This window comes from Pelobates fuscus, chromosome 3 (genome assembly GCF_036172605.1).
Source record: "Pelobates fuscus isolate aPelFus1 chromosome 3, aPelFus1.pri, whole genome shotgun sequence".
NCBI lineage: Eukaryota > Metazoa > Chordata > Amphibia > Anura > Pelobatidae > Pelobates > Pelobates fuscus.
The window spans coordinates 63,501,049-63,522,277 of NC_086319.1; the positions used below are offsets into that span (position 1 = coordinate 63,501,049).

Below are 21,229 nucleotides of genomic sequence, written 5' to 3' on the forward strand. Positions count from 1 at the left end.
ACCATCAGCAGCACACTATCCATGGGTAGAGATGAGGGAACATAATATAGAGAGACCTGAAAATATATGGTGACATATCCCCACCTCTCTGCAAGTGCAGGGATTATCAAGTTTTTCTTTGGTTTCAAGCCCAGATGTTTCTAGAACCAAGCAACACCTTTGATCATAATGAAAATGTTGAATACATTAGAAAATGTATGCTTTCAACTGATTATGTGAACTATTATGAAAGAATAGAATTGGAATGTGGTAACAAAAAAAATAAATAATTAACTCAATAGCAAATTTGATATTAAATTTGATTTCAATACATTTATTTCTTACAAAGGAATTATTTTACAGGGTTTATAAACACAATAATAATGACTTGTCCATTATGAACAGAATCTGAACACTGATATTGTACATAACTTTAAATAGAATGTTTTAGTATCTTATTATAAAAAAATAGCTTATTTTACATAGCCCAGGAAATGTTGGCTGCGTGCTCTTTGGCTTTCATTCGAAGAACTGCAATGCTAGATGACCTTCTCTCAAATTCTGGTTTGGCCTCAAAAGAATGTCCATTTGTTGACCCTGATAATATAGATTCAGTAAAGAAATTGTTAAGAGGCATGTGGCTAAACTGATTTTGGTGATTTGTAAAGCCACTATATGAAGAGTCGCTCCGGGAGGAATGGGAGTAAGGAGTCATACAAGAGGAAGGTTCTCGTGGAAGCATACAAGATGTGACCACAGATCCACCAGCAGGATTTCCTGTCCACAAATTATTCTGAATCTGTAATAGAAACACACCAAAATGTTTGAGAACAGTATCAGAGCTGTATTTCTATCCAGTAATGGACTACACATTCAGATATTTAATTACAGAAATACCACAGTCCACTAGACATACTTAATTATAAGGATTAGTGAACCCAAGTACATTCCAATAAATAAATTAAGGTCTTCAAAAAAAATCAGTAGACATATCAGACTACATTAGGTTAAAACTGTGAGGCTTATTTCTCCATATATGTATTCAAATGTTATCATACATTTATTAAGCACAATATTATATAACAATATGACGTGTTCTCTTATAATCATTGATACATTGGCAATAATATAGGAACACATTGAAACACCGATCTTTTAAGTCAGCTTAGAATATAAGAGCAAGTTCTAGAACCACCCCTTAAAAGTAAAGTTGTTACTAATTATTATTAGTATTAATAATAATAATGTTATTTAATAAATTCATGCCTCCTTAGTGCATCTACTGGTTCATACTTGTTCTACGGGTACAGCCATCTTTAGACTTCTTCAGTCAGAAGCACTATTTATAAGATGCATATTTTGAATGACTGAAACCATCCCAGAGGAAATGTCTTGTGAACACACACACACACATTATTGATTACTTGCAACGTTTTTATTTGGATATTTTGTGATACAGACCAAAAAGTAGTTAAAGAAGAATGCCACCATCGAACAAGGGTAAGTGACGAGATGTACCAACAAGAGAGAGAAAGAGAGAGAGATACGATGACAGGTTTGTAGCTTCTATAGAAAAAAATTATTAATGTTTAAATTGTGTTGTGGGGAAATCTGTAGTTTTTAAAACAAGGTAAGTGAAGTTTTGTTATAAAATCAAATGTTGAAAAAATAGTTATAGTATATTTTTACACTATAGTTTTAAATGCATCGCTTTACAGTACGTCATGGAGCTTCAATCTGCCAATTACCTAATTTGGATAGCAATGACAGCAGTGATTGTTCATAACAAAAACAAGAAAACATTCAATGCTTTCAACATCAGCTCTTTGAAGCATAATAAAAGTTCTCTCTAGAAAAAAGGGGGAGATGAAGCGAAGTCACTCAAAGAGTCAATGAAATGAAAACAGATGTACTGGCTAGAAAAGGTTATTTCAAGCAATCCTTTACCACTGTGGGCCAAGGTTCACCAAAAAATGTCCCCAAAGGTATTATACTATCTTACATCGCGCAGTTTATTTATTCAAGAGTCAACAAAGCTTAGGAACCTACAGTAAAATGCTTTCGTATTGAAAGCATTCAGAGCTGCTATGCTTCAAGACTGGAAAATAAAGATTTGGTTTTATTGTAATGGTACAGATACACTTAGGCCTTTTTTCTCACAGAAGAAAATGATTGAAGGAAAAATAAACGGAAATATAAGCGGAGGCCAAGAAAAACAAAATTCAAAGAAAAGAGACAGTGGAAACTGAAATCATTGCACATTCTTCCAAGATTGCTTTTTTTTTTTACATCATTGTGATATACATATATATTGCTTAATGCTTTATAATTACTACCCACGCAATATCGTATTATTATAAGGTATTTTCTTATTTAAACTGTGTCAAGATATTTCACAGAGCTGTGCAAACTGATACAATTCATCGTTTTAAATTCATAAAAAAAAACAGGTATTACTTTACTGAACAGAAACATCAAAAATGGCAGGACTTTCAAATGGTTACTGCTGACTCTCTCTTACCGGTTCGCAAGTAAAATACCAGTTACGTCGAAACACTATAGTATATGTTTTCAAATATTTATATTTCTTTTCATGTTTGGTCATAAAATATTTATAAAAGAAAATTGCTGCATGCTCGGCCATGTAGGTTGCTTTATTAAAAATAAAACACATAGACGTACGGCTTTGAAAACCTTCTTTCTGTTAAAGGATTGCTAGGAGTTAGTTTATCTAAGCAGCAGCCAACAGCAGAAGATCACATAATATGTTGTTTGGGGATTATAGTTAATTCTTGAATAATATTCTACTGTTTTTGGAAATAAAATTGTATGTATAACTTTTCGAGGAACACTCTCAAGGACTGTTACTATCACAGTCTAACCCAATTCATGTCATTATCACAATAGGATTGCAGAACCTAAGTCAAAATTAATAGTTCTATTTGTTTACCATTATCTGTACGTCTGCGCAATGTTACGCAAAATAAGTAAGACAGGCCAACAGAATATTGTCTGTAAACACAGGATTGTTAGGCAAAATATATGTCACTGGCCTTTAGCAGTTAAATTAAATTAAATGCACAAGGGGACATAGATCAGTTTAGTTTAATACATTTTTTTTAAATACTTTGGCACTGTAAGGAAAGAGAGAATTGCAGGCATTTCGAAAAAGAGTACTGTATAATCAGTAAAAAAAGAAAAATAGACAGCAAGTAAACATTATATGTTCTACAGTATTTGTTTAACAAATAAATATAAAAATAACTGACTTATAGTTATTTATTAAGGAATTGGCGCTGTGTTAACTTAACATTCCAAATTGTATAAAAAAAGACAACATTTTGATGTTTCATTCTGCTATGACACTATATCTTAATCTCCAATCCTTAAAATACCATAAAAATGGATCATATAGAATTTGTTTTAATAGGAAGATAGATCTAAGATAAAGCTTTTGATGCAACCAATGTATTTGTATTTTTTTCTACTATGATAGACTGCTGTGAGGTCTTAAACAAATTCCCTTTAATCTGAACAGATGTTTGTGTTGGGTACTAAGTGATATTAAAACAGCTACGAGTCTAGCAATAGTTATGATGGGATAAAACTGTCTATTCTCCCTTATACATAGAGATCATTGAGGCAGTCATAAATTAATATGTGGTTCACTAAAGCTATCCAAATTAAATATAAGTCTTAAGGAACTTGTGAAAGTTTCCCCAACTGATCACATTATTCTACGTTAGTAAAATGGTGCATGAAGATTAATATATATGTTTCCACTCTGAGTAAGCTGTGTCTGGTTTTCTGACATTTGACTCTGTCTATTGGCAAATCATACTCAAGAATGTCAATACGAATTTTAAAGTGGGCCTTTCTTATTTCTATTACATATACACTATGTTGATATTAAACTCATATATAAAGTAAGAAACATTTTTATATTAATAGAGAATTAAACATGAAAGCATATTTACTACAAAGTGATTTTGATTTGTGCAGACAGAGTTTGGCTGCACAAAAATACATATACGGAATACAGGAGAGTAAATACTATATATAGAGATATATAGTGTTATATATATATATATATATATATATATATATATATATATATATATATATATATATATATATATACTTATCACTGTTATTGTGTTCCTTATTTTTTTATTATACTGTTAAATGTAGCTGTTAAAAATTCAAATATTTTAAATAAAATACTTGTGATCATGTCTAAAACACAAAAACAACAAAAAGAAAGTGATTGTGATGGGTATTTGTAGAGTAATAAAGTCAACTGGTTTGTTCAGCAAAATCATTCTAATCAAGGTTTCTTCATAGCAAATCTATACCCACCGGGCATTGACCATGTCCCCTTAGGTTAAGTAGTGCAAACTGACCAAAAAAAAAATGCTTTTTTTCTAACAAGAACCACAAACTCAAGTCTGCAAAGTATAGTGTCCTTAAATTAAATATTTGAATATTTTCAAACTTAGCACTGTAACGAAATGTAAAATAAATCTATCTTTCAATGCTTACCTGAGGGTAACTGTCAGTTCTCGGTAAAACTGATATGTCATAGGTGGCAGCAAAATGGCTCTTGGCTTGTTGTATTTGTCCATAACGTTCTCTCTTTCTCCACTTAGCTCTGCGGTTTTGGAACCAAACCTACATGCGAAAAATTGGAATATTTCATCAAGTAAAAGCCTGATAAATAAAGAGGATTAACCACTAATGCATAATTCAATCGGTCTGTACTGTTTGCCCCAAGTCTCCAGTGCAATAAGTAAACATTCCTCGAGCAGAACCGGTCGCAAGACATTTCCAAAACATTTTTCAGTTAAATGTAGTGTCTGGCACTTTCACACATGCATCCATGATGATTTCACATGAATGGCACCTTGTCCAATAAAACTAGTTTGACTAGTTGGCTTAAGTGCTAGCCACAGGCTATATTAAGGAAAATATTCCTAATTCAGTTATATATTCACATTAGGGACTTTTTTTTTTATAAAAGTAGAAACCAAAATGGAATTAGAGAGTTGAAAAAAAAACTATATGAAATTTTTATTTTATCGCTCTCTTCTATGTCCTTACATTAGTTCAATTTGCAAAATGATTTCATTTTTATTGTTAAAAAAACAATAGTTAAAAAAACAAGAATTGCACTCAACTAAATATAGACTAATCCCATGAAAATCAAAAGAAATGTAGCATCGGTAAATAAATGAACCTGTTACCACACTTTTGTGTAGAACAATGGTATACTACAGGGCAGCCTTAGGCAATCCAGATGTGATGGACCTCATCTCCCATGATGATTTGCCAGCGTTTTGACTGTAAGAGCATTATGGGTAATGTAGTCCACACTGTCTCTAGTGTCAGAGGTTGCCTACCTCTTCTCTAGGTCTTACAATTTCAAGACTTAAGCTACTAGCCAGGCTTTAAAAGTTATTTGCCACTGCAAGTCTGGGGGGTCCAAGGCACATTGAGCAGGGCAATTTCTACTCTCCAGTGCTAATTTTTACTTGCCAATGGCTAGTGATGAGTAGAAATTTTAAGCCCTACAGTATTGTATATCACATTATGATCATAGCATTTTTATACAATACACGTAATCGACACAGCCCTTAGCCACAAAGGTTTGCACCATGTTTAAAAAACACATTGTCTCTCTCCCTCTCTCATATCATGCTGTAGACCAAAACGGAGGAAATAAACTGTCATGGCAGCAGAATTTGATACATCAGAACCCGTAATCCTTCCCTAACCTTGCTGGCTCACTTTAAAGGATTACTAGCCAAACCACAGGCTGTCAGGAGGAGGCAACATCAGATTTGCTATGTCTCTGTAGATATAAGCTATTTGTCAAAGACACCCACATGTGATCCCGCTCGGAACAATAGGAGTAATAAAGTAATACCAGCTTTTTCTTTGTTAAATCTGGTAATATTTTTTTAACTAAATTCAAAGCCAGAAGGAAAAAAAAAATGAACACATAAATTGCCCTTTTCCTTCACATTAAAATTGCACAGCCTTTACACAGCTGTTACCTGCCTTTCTTTGAATTGTTTAGTCTTACAGTCAATCTTATAGCAATGTCCCTGGGTTAAAACTATTTTGGTATTTTGAAGCAAGTTTCGCTTGAGCAGCAAAGGTGGGTCTACACGGTTAAAAGGATTGAGGAAAACTATGAACATATTGATAACAAATGGAATTTTTATTAGTAAAATGTGTTTGATTTCTGTATTTTTTAGAGCTGCATAAACCCTAGTACATTTTCTAATAAAAAAAAAAGTATTTAGGCTGTAAAACTAACACAACATGATATACATTGATACATGTTTTGCACGTTTACTAAGAGGCAGAAAAATTGTACAGTAAATACTTGTGTTAATTATTCAAATGTATTTATAAGGTTAAAACAAATTTCAAAGTACTCAATAAATTGAATAGATGGCAGATCAAAATGTAGGCTAAACAGACATAAATAAACCAATGCAGTAAATACAAATAATTCAGATACAGTGGTTCTTCAGTCTTCATTCACGGGTCAAAATAGTTCCCATGTCATTTTAAATGTTCATAATTAGAATGAACCGGCATATAATCCAATTGTTCCCAAGAGTTATTTACTGTATCAGCAGAGTTTTCCCATTGTAGGGAAGAGCCCTTTGATACAAGGCAGCTCCCTGTTGAGGTGTTTGATAAAAAAATATATATATTTTAATGCTAATTATATTATACCTGAAGAATGGGTCATTGAACCAATTTTGCAAATTAATAATAGGTCTCGAAGTTTCTTGACAAAAAAAATTAAGAATCGGTGATTTAAACACACAAGCCCAGGTTTTGTTTTGTTTTTTTTCTAAATGAGACCATCCAAGTTTTTTTTAGCTATAGTTTTTTTTCTACTAATAGATATATTATAAATTATACATTAAATTATCACTAGAACTTAACTCACAGCATATTTAATTTAGAATGGACCTATTGTGCAAAATACTATTTGCAATATAAAGGTGTTTTGTTTTTCTTTCTTTGTTTGTTTGTTTGGTTGGTTGGTTGGTTGTTTTTGGTTGTTTGTTTGGTTGTTTGTTTGGGTGTTTGTTTTTAAATACTGTGTTCTTCACAGTGGACAGTGTTGGATGCTTTCACCCTGACATGCTCTAATGAGCCTTCACAGAATCTTAGTAGAAATATATACATTTTATTCTAAAAGAAGGTTCTCTTGGATTTTGCAAACATTGCTTACTCTAGAGCTTTCTCTGTCCTTATGGGATCCAATACAGTTTCTGGATTTCTCTAATTTAAAAAACAAATAAACTTTGTACACCACTGAGCAATAACGTATTTCCCAATAAACACTGTGTCTCTTTAAATGTTGTTGATGGCAATATGGGTAGCACTAATTAAGAACATTGGGTTCTCATTTCTAATAAAGATAGTCAGGTGGCCTCAGCCCATACGTCATTGCACAACACCCATCTCGAAGGGCTGGACAAAAGTCGAAGTCTAAGAATACACAGTAAATGTCAACCAGAGTCTTACTCATTTCCATTGCATTCTTCTGCTCAAATATAATAAGATATTGTTAAAATTATGTTTCTGAGAATTTTGTTCAGTCCCATTTTAAATATTTCTGGCAATACACAAAGTAGAATGACGTGAAAAAAACTGACATTATTAATTAAATGTAAGCTAAAATTATATTAGAAAAAAAAAGAAAATGTTCAGCAGTTTGAAAACTTGCAAAAAAAGTTTTGAAACTAGATCATTTTATCTTTTATTTCTTTAGAATGTGTGCATTTAAAAGCAGCCGGGTATTTTCACTTGTTTATTTTATTTTTTTAATTATGCATTATCAAATATATGACCATAAGGGTTATTTATTAATGTGAGAATTCAAAGTGATTTTCAAATGTAAGTCAAAAGGAGACAAGCCGGAAGCAAAGATGACTTAGTGAATATTCAAAGTTTGGCTATTTTGACCTTAAGTTTAAAATTCACGTTGAATTCTCACTTTAGTGAGTAACCCTGCATATGTTCTGACTGCATAAAACTTCCCATCAGTCAATCAAAATAAAGGATCCATTTTTGTTGTCTTGCTTCCATCCTGACTCCCAATATGTGCTTACTTTAACCCCTTAAGGACCAAACTTCTGGAATAAAAGGGAATTATGACATGTCACACATGTCATGTGTCCCTAAGGATTACAATGAACATCAAGCAAGTCTCCTAGTACAGGTATTCCCATATGTATGTCATCTCGTCTTCTTGTTCTATTTCAAGTAAAATACATTTAAGAGTAATGAATTGCTCAACCTTCTGCATATGATGTATAAAACCCAGTTCTCAACGATCATAAACGTAAAGGGGCCTATTCACTAAGCAATGGATTAGGGTGAGTTGTAAAATGTTGGCTAAAATAGCCAATCTTCAATTATTGCTGAATTCCAAAGGTTTAAATAAAGATTTTTAAACAAAGGTTACTTTACTTAGAAGGTAGTGGATGCATGTAATAGCCTCCCAGCTAAAGTGGTAGCGGTTAACACAGTAAAGGAGTTTAAGCATGCGTGAGATAGGCATAAGGCTATCCTAGCTATACGATAGTGCCAGGGACTAATGAGAGTATTTAGAAAATTGGGCAGACTAGATGGTTCTTATATGTCATCACATTCTATGTTTATATGCTTCTATGTTTCCATGACTGTGCATAATATAATTAGAAATGTGATAGCAGGTACTGACTGTTAGTATAATAAAAACATGAGGACAAATACAAAACATAACAAGTAAACAAAAGCATGCGCAGATGGACACAACTAATGTCTTAACATGTTAATAATGTGGCATGGAAAATGAATTCATTTAACATTTACGGGGCTCTATAAAACTCTATAAAACTCCATGCAGTAAATATAGAATTTCATGTCCATAAGAGCCCTCGAGGGCCAGTTTGTAATAATAACCAGTAAGGTTTGTTTCTAGTACTTACAGGGTTACATTAGGTTAGGTAGGCCTCATTCTTCAAAATGTTCATACATTTATTGATTACCAGTGATGTATCCTTATGTTCGGTGGAATTTCTTCCATTTCTTTCATATATAAAGTATGATAATAATATTAAAGGAACACTACAAACACCATAACCACTATAGCGTGCTCAGGAGCACTAGGCACTGCTAACTACCTCTGCCATTTAGTAACAGAGACAGAACTCCTAAGCAGGAGTTTTCGTTAGCTCTCCTAAGACCAGCAAAGCAGGGCAAGCTCGTTGGCTGAGAGCACCAGCTGATTGTTGTCAGCCAATGAGATAAGCCATATGCCCCCAGGATTCAATTAGTACATAAGGTATCAAGATATCTTTTCTGATCTGGTGCAAGGTTGTTTGTTTTTTATTATTTAGATTTTGTGGTAGAGGTTAAAACACAATATTTGACATAGAAGATTTGAGAGGTAAGAGGTAACTTTTTTCATGGAGACATGTTTGTTTCATCATGCTGTAGGGCAATATATTCAATATGCTTCTCTATGTATAATAAGTACGTATAGTTCTAATGCTGCAGGAAAGGAATTATATAAGTACTGTAACCCATTTAAGAGACTGTGTTGATTAATTAATACATATACCGCAGAGTGGAAGGTAGTGTTTTGTGCACCTTTCAACATTTGTAAAAGTGGCTAGAGTTCCGGAAACTATATTGACCAAAACAACCCTAATTCTATCTTTCATTCAAATTTAATTCAAAAAAATTGAAAGCACCCATTTAAGAGACTTATTGTGGGAAAATGCATTATGTTATCACATATTTCAGTGCAATATGTAGAAGCAAATCCATAATGCATTGCTTCAAATATTGGCACATAATAAGTTAGTAACTAAATGCATTTCATAAGCACAGAATTGTAAAACGAAATCCAAATTCTAAAATGTAGAAATAAATATATAGCTGATCTGGAAAAAAAAAAATCCAACAGGTCGTGTTTGCTATGATAGTCTAAGTCTTCCCATTCGTACCTTTCTTCAATATACTGCAATTCAATGGTTAGTGCATAAACCGCAAAGTCTTACAGAGTTATATGCTCACCTCTAAATTCTATTGGATGCAATCCAAATTGCAAATTGTGGCCAATCTCTAACTATAAAGTATTTTTTGGATTGTTTTTCATTTTCCAACATTTGTTATATTTGCCTTCGTTTTGTAATTTGAATTTAATTCTCTACAGTTTGGACTCTTTTTGAATAAACCTTTTTTCATTTATAAAGCTCTCGAAGCCCCCAAACCTAAGAAAAAAGCTATCTTAGTAAACTAGGAGCTAACTTTCCCCGGTGTTTTAGGGCTATTTTTATAGGTATGATGTATTTACTTGCCATATCTATTAACGTGGAAGCATAGCTGTTTTAAGAGGTTGTAGAAAATAGCTCAATTAAGTTCAAAGTCTTAAACTGCTAACTATAATGAAAAATTCTCCCCTTAAGCTACACATAACTTAGCATGTTACCGTTCTAATTTCATGGGGGGAGAATTCCAGCACCAGCTATAAAAATTTTGATTTTTTTATATTATTTTATTTTATTTATTTTTTTCTTCTACAATGATAATTCCCAATGGGTCAGGCACTCGTTACAATCCTTTATCTTCAAACAGGTTGGTAAACAGATTTATTACTACCCTGAGACAATAAATACGACAATAGTGAAATATAGGCCTAAAGAAATAAAAGAAAGGAAAATATCAACTTGGAAAATTTATTCTTTATGTCTGTGGATGGAAAAAAAAAATATTTCCTGCAGTCTCCCCAGGGGATCCCTAAGAACATGTTAGGAGAATTTAGTAATGAGACTCTTTCACGGAGGGGGGGGGTTGACAATCTCCTTTAAATGGGTGCCAATTACCACACTGATGTGAAGCAGAAAAGAAATGAAGGAGATAAATTAAAGTCAGGTTTGCTGTTTTTGCATGCAATGGCGAGTGCTATTAATTCTAATGATATGTTGTGAGAGAATAGGGGCATTTCTGCAGGTTTATTGGCATGGTGCTTGCAATATCTCTCTCTACGCTATGTTCTGTACTGAAACCAGGCTTGCTTGTGCTGTATGTACAGCATTGCATGACATTAAATTTCCCTAGGTTTGCACAAAGACATTCTTTTCTGATGACTGAACAATTCCAGAATCTATAATATGAAAACACACTACATCATCAATCTAAAAGGAATAAAAAACACATTCCACATGTGGGATTCTCTGCTCTTAATCCAAAAAGCACTGTAAAGGTACCTTGCAGCATTAATTTGTGTACTTTTCTGCTTAATAAAAGTATCTGCCATTATTTATAACAAAGATAGGTAGATAAATGTATACGTACATAAATGTAGCCTGAAAAAGTGGAGATTCTATATATTAGATATAGTGTAGAATCAGATTGGCGGCTGGGGATTCTAGGAGTTATAGAATCCACACAGACACTCTGCCCTCTAACGATGCTATATATATATATATACATATATATATATATATATGTGTGTGTATTCCGTATTCATTTTAGAGCTACACCTATTGACTATCAGTTCTGAAATTGGATTTTATAAGAAAGTCATAATTATGATTTCATTGATTATGCATGTTTATGCTAAACAATAAATTTAATGTAACTGTACCCCAATACCGAGCCAACACAACAGCTCATGCACGCAATATGTTCTTTGATTTTCTGTATAAACTCATTTAGAATAGATGAAGAAATATAGATTATCAAATGTTAGTTCTTAATTCAGACAAAAAAATATATAGATATAGATATAATTTGAAAAATATATTCGATACAAATTCATATTTTTTGACAAAGAATTAGTGGGGGAAATGTTATTTGTTGATCTTACAATAAAATCAAAAGAAAAACGTCACTTGCACCTCTAGACTGTAAGCTCGTACGAGCAGGGCCCTCATCTACCTGTTGTTTCTTTATTATTGTATAATTTTCTCATTTATTGTTAAATTTCTACCTCTTTCATAATATTGTAAAGCGCTGCGGAATTAGTTGGCGCTATATAAATAACATAATAATAATAATAATAATAATAATTATCCCAAATCCCTGTGCACATTTAAATAACTTGAGATTTTTTTAGTATCACTCCAATGGCCATTCAAGGTAAGCTCACCTGCCACGTCAAGGCAAAAAATTTTTAGATAAGTCCTACACTTGCTGTCTCTAATGAGGGGTACTTTTTAAAACCCCTACACTCTTATTAACCCTTAATAGGGAACACATGGGGTGGGCGGCAGCATTGTAGAATGGCTGTGTGATAGAAAAGAAAATACAAACAGTGGTTTAGGAAAATAACTCCTCTCTGTCTCATTGGAGGTTTTACCTATTAGGTCCGGCTTCCTCAAACTCCGGCCCTCCAGATGTTGCTGAACTTCAACTCCCATGATTCTATGAATGAAACAGATAGGCTGAGAATCATGGGAGTTCTAGTTCAGCAACATCTGGAGAGCCGTTTGGGGAAGCCTGTATTAGGTGAAAACAGCAAGGTGAATTGTTAGTGTAGGACTCACCTAAGAGGATTTGTCTTTACTTAGCAAGTGAGCTTACACTTGAATGGCCATTGGAGTGATACAAAAAAAAAAAAAACTCCCGTTACTTAACTGTGCACAGGGAATTGGGCTAGTACAAGTAACTTCTTGTATGTATTAGGGCTGATGTGCACTATAGTCATTGCTGCAGCTCAGGAGTAGTGGGAGTTTGAGAGCAGGACTTAATTGTGTTTGTTTGTATTTGTTGATATTAACTGATCTTCACTGTTGTGCATAATGTATTTTTGCTAATGTAAAGCAGTATGGAACATGTTGTAACTATTACTGTTTAGTAAAAAAAAAAATATTTAGGAGATTACATTAGTTTCCTCTGGTTTCATGTGTAAAAATAGAACTTTATTTTAAGATGTATTTTGGAATAAAATGTTTTTTTATAGAGTCACATTATGTCCTCCCTGGTCTATTTTGTGTGCCAAAGGTATGAGAGCATCTTGAGTTTAATCCATTGTGTATTTCATTAATTAAACTGCATCCTCACAGACAGAGGGCAGAGTGTTAGCAGCTCCTGTAAATCTAACACACAGAACAGATTCTCCTACAGCCACAGGTGTCACTTTGGGAATCAACTCAGCTAAATTTAGCCACACTATGCAACTGCATTGGCTAGCTATCCTAAACCCACTGAAGTTCTTGCAATGCTTTTACCAGTAATCCCCAAGTGGCTAAGCATTATGGGAAATAGAGTTCACAAACATCTGGTGAGAATAGCCATCCTTGCATTATATTATATATATACAGAATTGCTTCATGTATTCTGCAGTAACCAAAGATATGTTTCCATTTCGCTTTTTATGTTTTGCTTTGTGCTTTGTACGTTGTGCTTTCTGTTTTACTTGTTGTTGTTTTTATTTTTTTTACATTTTTTTACGATGATTATGCTGAAGGCAAATTATAAATGAACTCTGACCATATGTTGCACCCTGTTGTCTTTGAAAATATAATATTAAACCCAGGAAAACATAAAGCCAGTTAAGTTCCCAAATCATGACTGTTTGTAGCTTTGTTTAGAGGAGTTTTCACGTTGTGAAGGTAGCTAAGGATTTTTTTTTAATAACTTTAGTTATCCTCTTATTTTAACTTCGGTCCCAAATTTATGTCAATGGGTTTATTTAAACTACAGAAATGAACGAGTTGTCAATTAATCGCATTGAAACCAAAATGTGAAATATATAAATTTTTTGTTATTCAAAAATATATATATATGAATAAAATTCTCGTCTATTGGATTTGAATAAAAATCTAGAAATTGTGTAGATAATATTTATGCTTATGTACTGAATGAGAAATGGTTAAATCGTATAGACAATGAGTCCAAGCTGGATTTAATTGTAGCCAATTGCTTTGAAATCGCCATAAAGTTCGCTTCCCATTTAAAAAAAAAAACAAAAAAAAAAAACCTTTATAATCAGTCAAAGTCTGACTGCTGTGGCTAATGCATCCAAGGTAAATAGAAACACTGAGATAAGCTGGTCACTGTATGAAATCTTGTCAAAGGTAAATATCTTTAATTAACATGACCATTTCATGAAGTCATATATTTAGTGCATCATTTGATTTATTGGAATTCTCTTATGGCATGGCTAAGTGACGTCCACTGGATTACTTTTTTTGGTCTTTTCTGTGAGTGGACAAATGCCATTTAAAATTACATTGTTGTATTTTGTTTTTGTTTTTGTTTTTATTAAGGACTGGAATTGGCAAAATATGGGTTTTAAACAATGAAGATGGTGTAAACCAGGGATGGGCAAAATAGATCCATAGCTATTGAACAAACCCAAGCTTTGTGTGGTTTGACTGCTTTAAGGCTGGCAGAGGATCATGGGAGTTCATTCTACAATAGTTTTGAACGCTCACCTGCACTCTGGCCTCAGTAAGTTCTGTCCTCAGGGCTAGCTGCTCTCTTACATACACATCTGGGTAATGGGTCTTCTGAAAGACTTTCTCCAGCTCTTCCAGCTGTAGGCTGGTGAAGGTTGTTCGGTGCCTTCTCTTCTTGCTGCTTGATACATTGCTGTCACATTTATCTCCAAGTTCATCCAGCTCTCCTTTATCCTGAATTCCTTTTACTGGAGACACTCTCAGGCTGCAACAGGTCTCCATGGGTCTGCTGAGCTCTGTGTGAAGAGACTGGCCTTCTACTTTAGTAACTCCATAATTCACTTTAAAATTAAAAAAAAAGGAACATAATTTATACAAGAAAAACTATATATATATATATATATATATATATATATATATATATATATATACACTATTATTATATAATATATTTCATACTAGGAATTTAATTAACAATTTGTTTGCGTTTATACATGAAAAGTATATATAAATAGTATTATTATTTACATTATATTATATATTATATATTATATTATATAGTATTCTACTAGGATCTTAATTAACCCTTTGCTTGCGTTCACTAGTAGCAACTATTTTTCTGTGTTGTAAAAACGCTATTGGAACGTTTAGCACAGTGATGCCGAACTGTCTGTGCTGTGATTTTAATTAAAAGGAGAAGGGGAGCACTAGGCACGTGTGACCTCGTGATCACACCTATTTGCTCACACGTTTCTCATATTGTCAGCAGCCCATACTGAAAGCGGTCTAAATGTGTTTTTAATATGTAAATCCGGTATTCCATTCACTTACTGCACAGCACACAAGCATGGGAACAGTTAAAGTACAGACATCCCTGAACTGAAAGTATAACTTTTTTAAGATCTCCAGAAAGATAATAAACAATGACCTGCCCTCACTGCTTGGCAGATTGTGCTTGCTCTGTGGTATCTGGACATGTTGATGTCTGTGTGTTCAGTGTTTCAGGAGGTAAGGGGGGAAATAACAAGCCAGTCACGGTTTATTCCTTGGCATGTCAGGCCAATGGTTAACTGATGGAGCATGTTACATAACTTGAAAGATCTCTTGTAGCCTCAGAGAAAATAATCAGCAGGCCAGCTAGTGGAACCTTCCACTGAATCTCATGCTCACTTCTGACAAGGTCCCTATCCAAAACCCTGCGGGAAATTTATAAAAAAAAAAAAAAAAAAAAAAAAGTGGCAAACAGAATGATACTTCAGGATTCTTAAAGTGGAGCAATCACCATGGCAACCAATACGGTATGCTTACTGATTGCGCTGGAATATTTCAGGTTTGGTTTTTCTATTTAGAACTTTATTCCATATTTATTGAAGACACCTAATACTGAATAAATAATTATTTATTATTTTTCTAAAAACCCACTCAAGCAAATTAAATGTGGACATCAATATTTAGCTGAATATATAACTGTATTTCTACCATAATCGTAATATATATTCATCTGATCTACATAAATTGTGTGGACTAATCTAATTTAGTGAAAGACTACTGATCAACCATTTAAATGTATTGTTGATGCAGATAGCATTGTGTTGGTGTTTTTTTATTAAACTGAGACTGATGTATTAGTAATTAATAAGACTTGACAAGTGACATGTCACATAGCACCTGCAACACATTATATTATGGTGTACCTGCTCTGGGCAATTTTAATGTTATTTGACAGGAAAAAAACAATTATCTAAAAAATATATTGGGTTATGGGACTTCCACTTATACAGATAAAACGTAAATTATTTAAAAACATAGGAAAACAATTTCAAGTCTATTTTATTTCTTTTAGAAATGTCAATTTAAGAAGCAAATCAGGTAGAGCACTTTAATGCTGTTAAATAAATTCAGAACGATGCATCACTGTGTGATATTATATAATACGTTCCACAAACTATGAAAATATTTTTATATAGTTATGACTATTTATTTATTCCCTGATTTCGTGTGATAGAAGTGAGTATATGCGTGTTAACATAATAATGGTTAATATGTATTACAATATTTATTTTGGGGACCTATGTTGTATTAATCAAAATAACGTTAAAGCGCCAACACATGCCGCCGTGGTGTGCGTTGAGAACAATTAATATACAAGTAAATGGCATTATATTGTTAATAAACAGTTAATTCATGTAGAACTTATAGGTGACACAAGCTTTGTTTAAACAACGTTGCAGTCTGGAGTACACACACCTATAACTGTATCTTGATAAAGTGTACTGTTTAACACCAAACTGCATTTTACATTCTATCACCTGTGACATACTGTAGTGATCATTGTGATATATTCATATATTAATCTCATTCTAAAAAGAAACCGCTTTAATTATTAAGGCGTCCAAATTCAAGTGAACCTTTTTTTTTTTTTTTTTTACATATAAACACACTTCTCTGTACCTACAAACGCATTATGTATGTTAAGACATTTATATTAAAGTGTACACAATTGGTATGTAAAATTATAAAGCAAGTTTTATATATTATAAAACAAGTTATATACATATTACAATTTTGTATAATATTTGTATTTTACATATCTCCACTCCACTATATATATATATAATTATATATTTTTATTTTTTTATTTTTTTTATATGTCGCCTAAAATATTGAACTTTCCCGTGGCTCTTTAGAAATACTAAAATAAGTGTCAAACATCCTAATCCTTGTTGTTAAATACTAGATATTAAATATAACTGGACTTCTGTTTTGCTGACATTTTGACTTGGCATCTCTCCTGTTTCAACACAAACATATTAATATATAAATATACTTCAGTAAGTCAGCTGGGCCTGATTCCAAAATATATCGAGATTAATCGTAATTTAAATACTGATTAATTGAAAGAACTCCAGATAGAATCACTGTACGTGTCCTCCTGGACATCTTAAACCAGAAGGACATGACGCTTTTAATATATAAATATTTTATATCAGGCAAAGTGTGAGTGATTTTAAACGCATTATTCTTGGGATTAGAAAACCAACAACAACTCTGGGGCAAAGTCCTAAAGTTGAAGCAATCACCATGGAAACCAATAGAATGTCCCTGTTTTTGCTCCAATTTTTCACTTTCCTGCAAAATTGTTCTTTGTACAATACAGACCCCAATGGTCTTCAAATTCTTCAAAATAATACTTTATAAATATTTATTTTGTTATTATTATGTATGGAATTGCAGGAACATATGTCATTTTATAGTGCTCGAATCTGTCTGTCTGTCTGTCTATCTATCTGTCGATACAAAACCACAAACGCCTTTTTCTGAAATGTTTGTTTATGTTTATTGTTTGTTTATGTTTCTATACAAAATGATAGTGTTTATGTTAATAATACTCCAGTTATATATAATAAGTGTTCCTGCACTTCTGAATGTTTTACACGTTTTTTGCCTATGTTTTACACATTTTACCACCTATATTGTACAATTTATTTGCATGTTGTAAATAATTAAGAGTTTGCATTATTTATCAAAGTAAGATTAATGTAACAATCAAAGTAAGATTAATGTAACAATCACCGCTATGTAGGAATCAATTGATATTTTTTTTTATTAATCTTATTTGACTGTGGATACATTCATCTCAGTGATAGCATATCTAATATATTTTATATGTTGTATTAAATAGTTATTTTGTCAACTTGGTTAATTCACAAAATACTGATTTGCAGTATCTGCAAAAATGTAGACAGAAAGTTCTGATTTGGAAACACACTGCATTTTAGATGTAGTTCATTGTTAATTGGATGTTAAAATCATTACAATTCTTGTCAAATTGGGGAAAAACACTACAATTCGCTGTTGAGCTAATAAACCCCACTCAGAAGGCAGGTTTGAATGCATTCAAGGGGTTAAATGAAACATATTCAATGTTAAGGTTAGTAGAATGCAAACACTGAGCTGTCTAACCAGATTGACAGAATTTAACCCTTTGGCTGCCAGAGATCAGTTTTTTTGCCTGACTCACTGGATACAAAGTTTCTTTCTGAAGCAGAGATACAGTGAGATTCTTACCATTGCTGTCTTGGCAGGGAGACGATCTCTCCATTCTCACATGATCATTCCTCTGGATGGCATTGAAGGCCTGGATGCATTTGTTTGCTGGGGTTTTGCTGTAAAACGACTCATTGTCCAGAGTTTCCATAACATGCTCCAAATTGCCCCCTGCTCCCATGTAAAAGCCGCTGTTTTTGTTGGACTGGCTCTTCAGGGCAAACTTTTCGCTCAGAAAATCCATAATCATCTGAGCCTGTTTATTATCTCCTCTTCCGACAGAAGTAACTCTGGGGTCTGTCCTGGGAGCTTTGAATGCAGGTCTGTCCTGGGAGCTTTGAATGCAGGTCTGTCCTGGGAGCTTTGTTTGGGGTCTGTCCTTGGAGCTTTGTTTGGGGTCTGTCCTGGGAGCTTTGTCTCGGGGTCTGTCCTGGGAGCTTTGATTAAGGTCTGTCCTGGGAGCTTTGTTTGGGGTCTGTCCTGGGAGCTTTGAATGCAGGTCTGTCCTTGGAGCTTTGTTTGGGGTCTGTCCTGGGAGCTTTGTCTAGGGGTCTGTCCTGGGAGCTTTGATTAAGGTCTGTCCTGGGAGTTTTGTTTGGGGTCTGTCCTGGGAGCTTTGAATGCAGTTCTGTCTTGGGAGCTTTGTCTGGGGTCTGTCCTTGGAGGGAACTTTGATTGGGGTCTGCCCTGGGAGGGAGCTTTGATTGGGGTCTGTCCTGGGAGGGAGCTTTGATTGGGGTCTGTCCTGAGAGGGAGCCTCGACTGGGGTCTGTCCTGGGAGGGAGCTTTGATTGGGGTCTGTCCTGGGAGCTTTGTCTTGGGGTCTGTTCTTGCAGCTGTGAGAAGCAGAGTCTGAGAGCTGTTGGAGTGGTAAGCCTATTAATTTGGACTTGTCTATAAGGGGGGCTAGAGGGTGGTTTTAAACTGTAGGACTCAGCAGGACCCCCTGAAGCAGCCTCCCATTACTAATGAATAAGGAAGCAGACAGCTCAGATAACTCCTCCCTATACCCCCCTAATCTCAATCCAAACAAGGGGATGATTCAAGGCAGATTTCCCCAAGCAGGCAGATCTTCTTTCAGGAAAAAAAAAGCAGAAAAAAAAAAGCTATTCTACAGAGAGGAAACCTTCCTTATTACCCAAGTCACTCCTATTTTCCAGATTGTCATTTAAACTCTAGAAGCATTTTAGTTAGCAGAATGGATTGCACATATCTCATATTCTTGTAAGGTCAAGGTCAACTGGACAGCAATGTTCATCTGAATTATTTGTGACAAATCTTTCTACTTTTTGTTCTTTATTTTCACTTTTCTTTTACATTTTAGCTTTAGCAGTGCATCGAGTTACAAATATCTAGAACACACGTGTTCTTTACAAAAAGCAATCAGTAGTATTTATTGTCAGAGATCACAGATAATGAATAGGGCAGGTATGACATTATTGTGTGAGATATATAAAAATATTTAAATGATGCCTTGGATAATTACAGATATGTTTTAATTTATTTAAGAAAGCAAAGCAATAATTATTTTTTTTTTTATTTTTTTTTTTATCTGTGTTTCTTAAATAATTATATCAGACATCAAATCTTCTGACCTGATTGTTGCCATTTTTAAAGAAGTTTTTATTGCATATCATAGCATTTCTGTATTTTAACACTTACTGGTGACAGATCACAGGTACCATATATACAGCATGTTAAGGAAGATCTGGAGAACTAGAACGGACAGAGGTGGTAAGAGTTTTATCGCATGGATCATTCTATTTATATCAATCATTATATGTTTTGTTTTTTTCACGAATCCAATGCAGATCCTTAATGATGTAGTATTGCAGTATCTTCTAACGCATCTTTTATCGACTTGACAGAATGTTGGTAACATTCTACCAGTACAATAAAAACAAGATTAAAGAGATATTAAATAATCTGCTATTTAGTTAAATACTTTACGTTCAAAGTATATTTGATGCGGTATAGATGGCCGCAAATATATATATATATATATATATTAAAAAAATATTTCTCAAGGTGGTATACAGTGTATAGGTTTAAAGTATTTTATTACCATTTATGCGCGTGAATATGGAAATAAATGTAGACTAGATAAATGTCAAGGTATGTCCGGTATATATAAGGGATTCTGCAGCCAGAATAGATAGATCGATCGATCGATAGATAGATAGCTAGCACAAAGATGTCCCGTTATGTAATTATTGATTAATTTAATGTTTTAAATTTAGGAGAAATTTTGTATAGTGTGACCGAAACGTTGATGAAACAGTAAAGCTAATCGTATTCATTTGACTGAGCATTTTGAGCGCTACATATAAAACTCAAAGTATTTGTATTTAAGTGTATAGTGGAAACGTTAGCATCTTGAGATCGGTGGTGAATTACTTGCACAGATAATATTAAGTGCTTTATTAGAGGACTGAGCGATCTGGATTATTGGGTCTGAGGACTTGACCCATCATTTATCATCTTTAACATTTACTAAGTAAGTTAGTCTTATTACTTAGAAAGTCCCAAATACTTTAATAACCAGATTTTACAGCTGCAGGGATATGCATAAGGAAGTGATGAAGCTTGTTCTTGATACATATGTTGATTTAACATTTGTGTATCAGCAGTGGGGTATTAAATAGAAACCATTTACTATGACATTACTAAAATAAGGAATTTATTATGACGTTCCTCGATTAAATAAATTACTAGAATAATGTATTATGACATTACCCTTTACCTAATTTATTGTCTTCATGATGGGACTATTGCAC

General features: G+C 33.5%; 1 protein-coding gene across 1 annotated transcript; it reads right to left on the minus strand.

Moving 5' to 3' along the window:
• Nucleotides 1-345: 345 nt before the first annotated feature.
• Nucleotides 346-19,326, minus strand: ALX1 (ALX homeobox 1). The gene is made up of 5 exons (XM_063445169.1): nucleotides 19,079-19,326; nucleotides 18,474-18,925; nucleotides 14,442-14,746; nucleotides 4,522-4,650; nucleotides 346-778 (listed from the first exon to the last, which is right to left on the minus strand). Exons 2-5 carry the CDS (start codon nucleotides 18,700-18,702, stop codon nucleotides 458-460), a joined length of 984 nt encoding a protein of 327 aa, XP_063301239.1. The 5' UTR covers nucleotides 18,703-18,925; nucleotides 19,079-19,326; the 3' UTR covers nucleotides 346-457.
• Nucleotides 19,327-21,229: the final 1,903 nt, after the last annotated feature.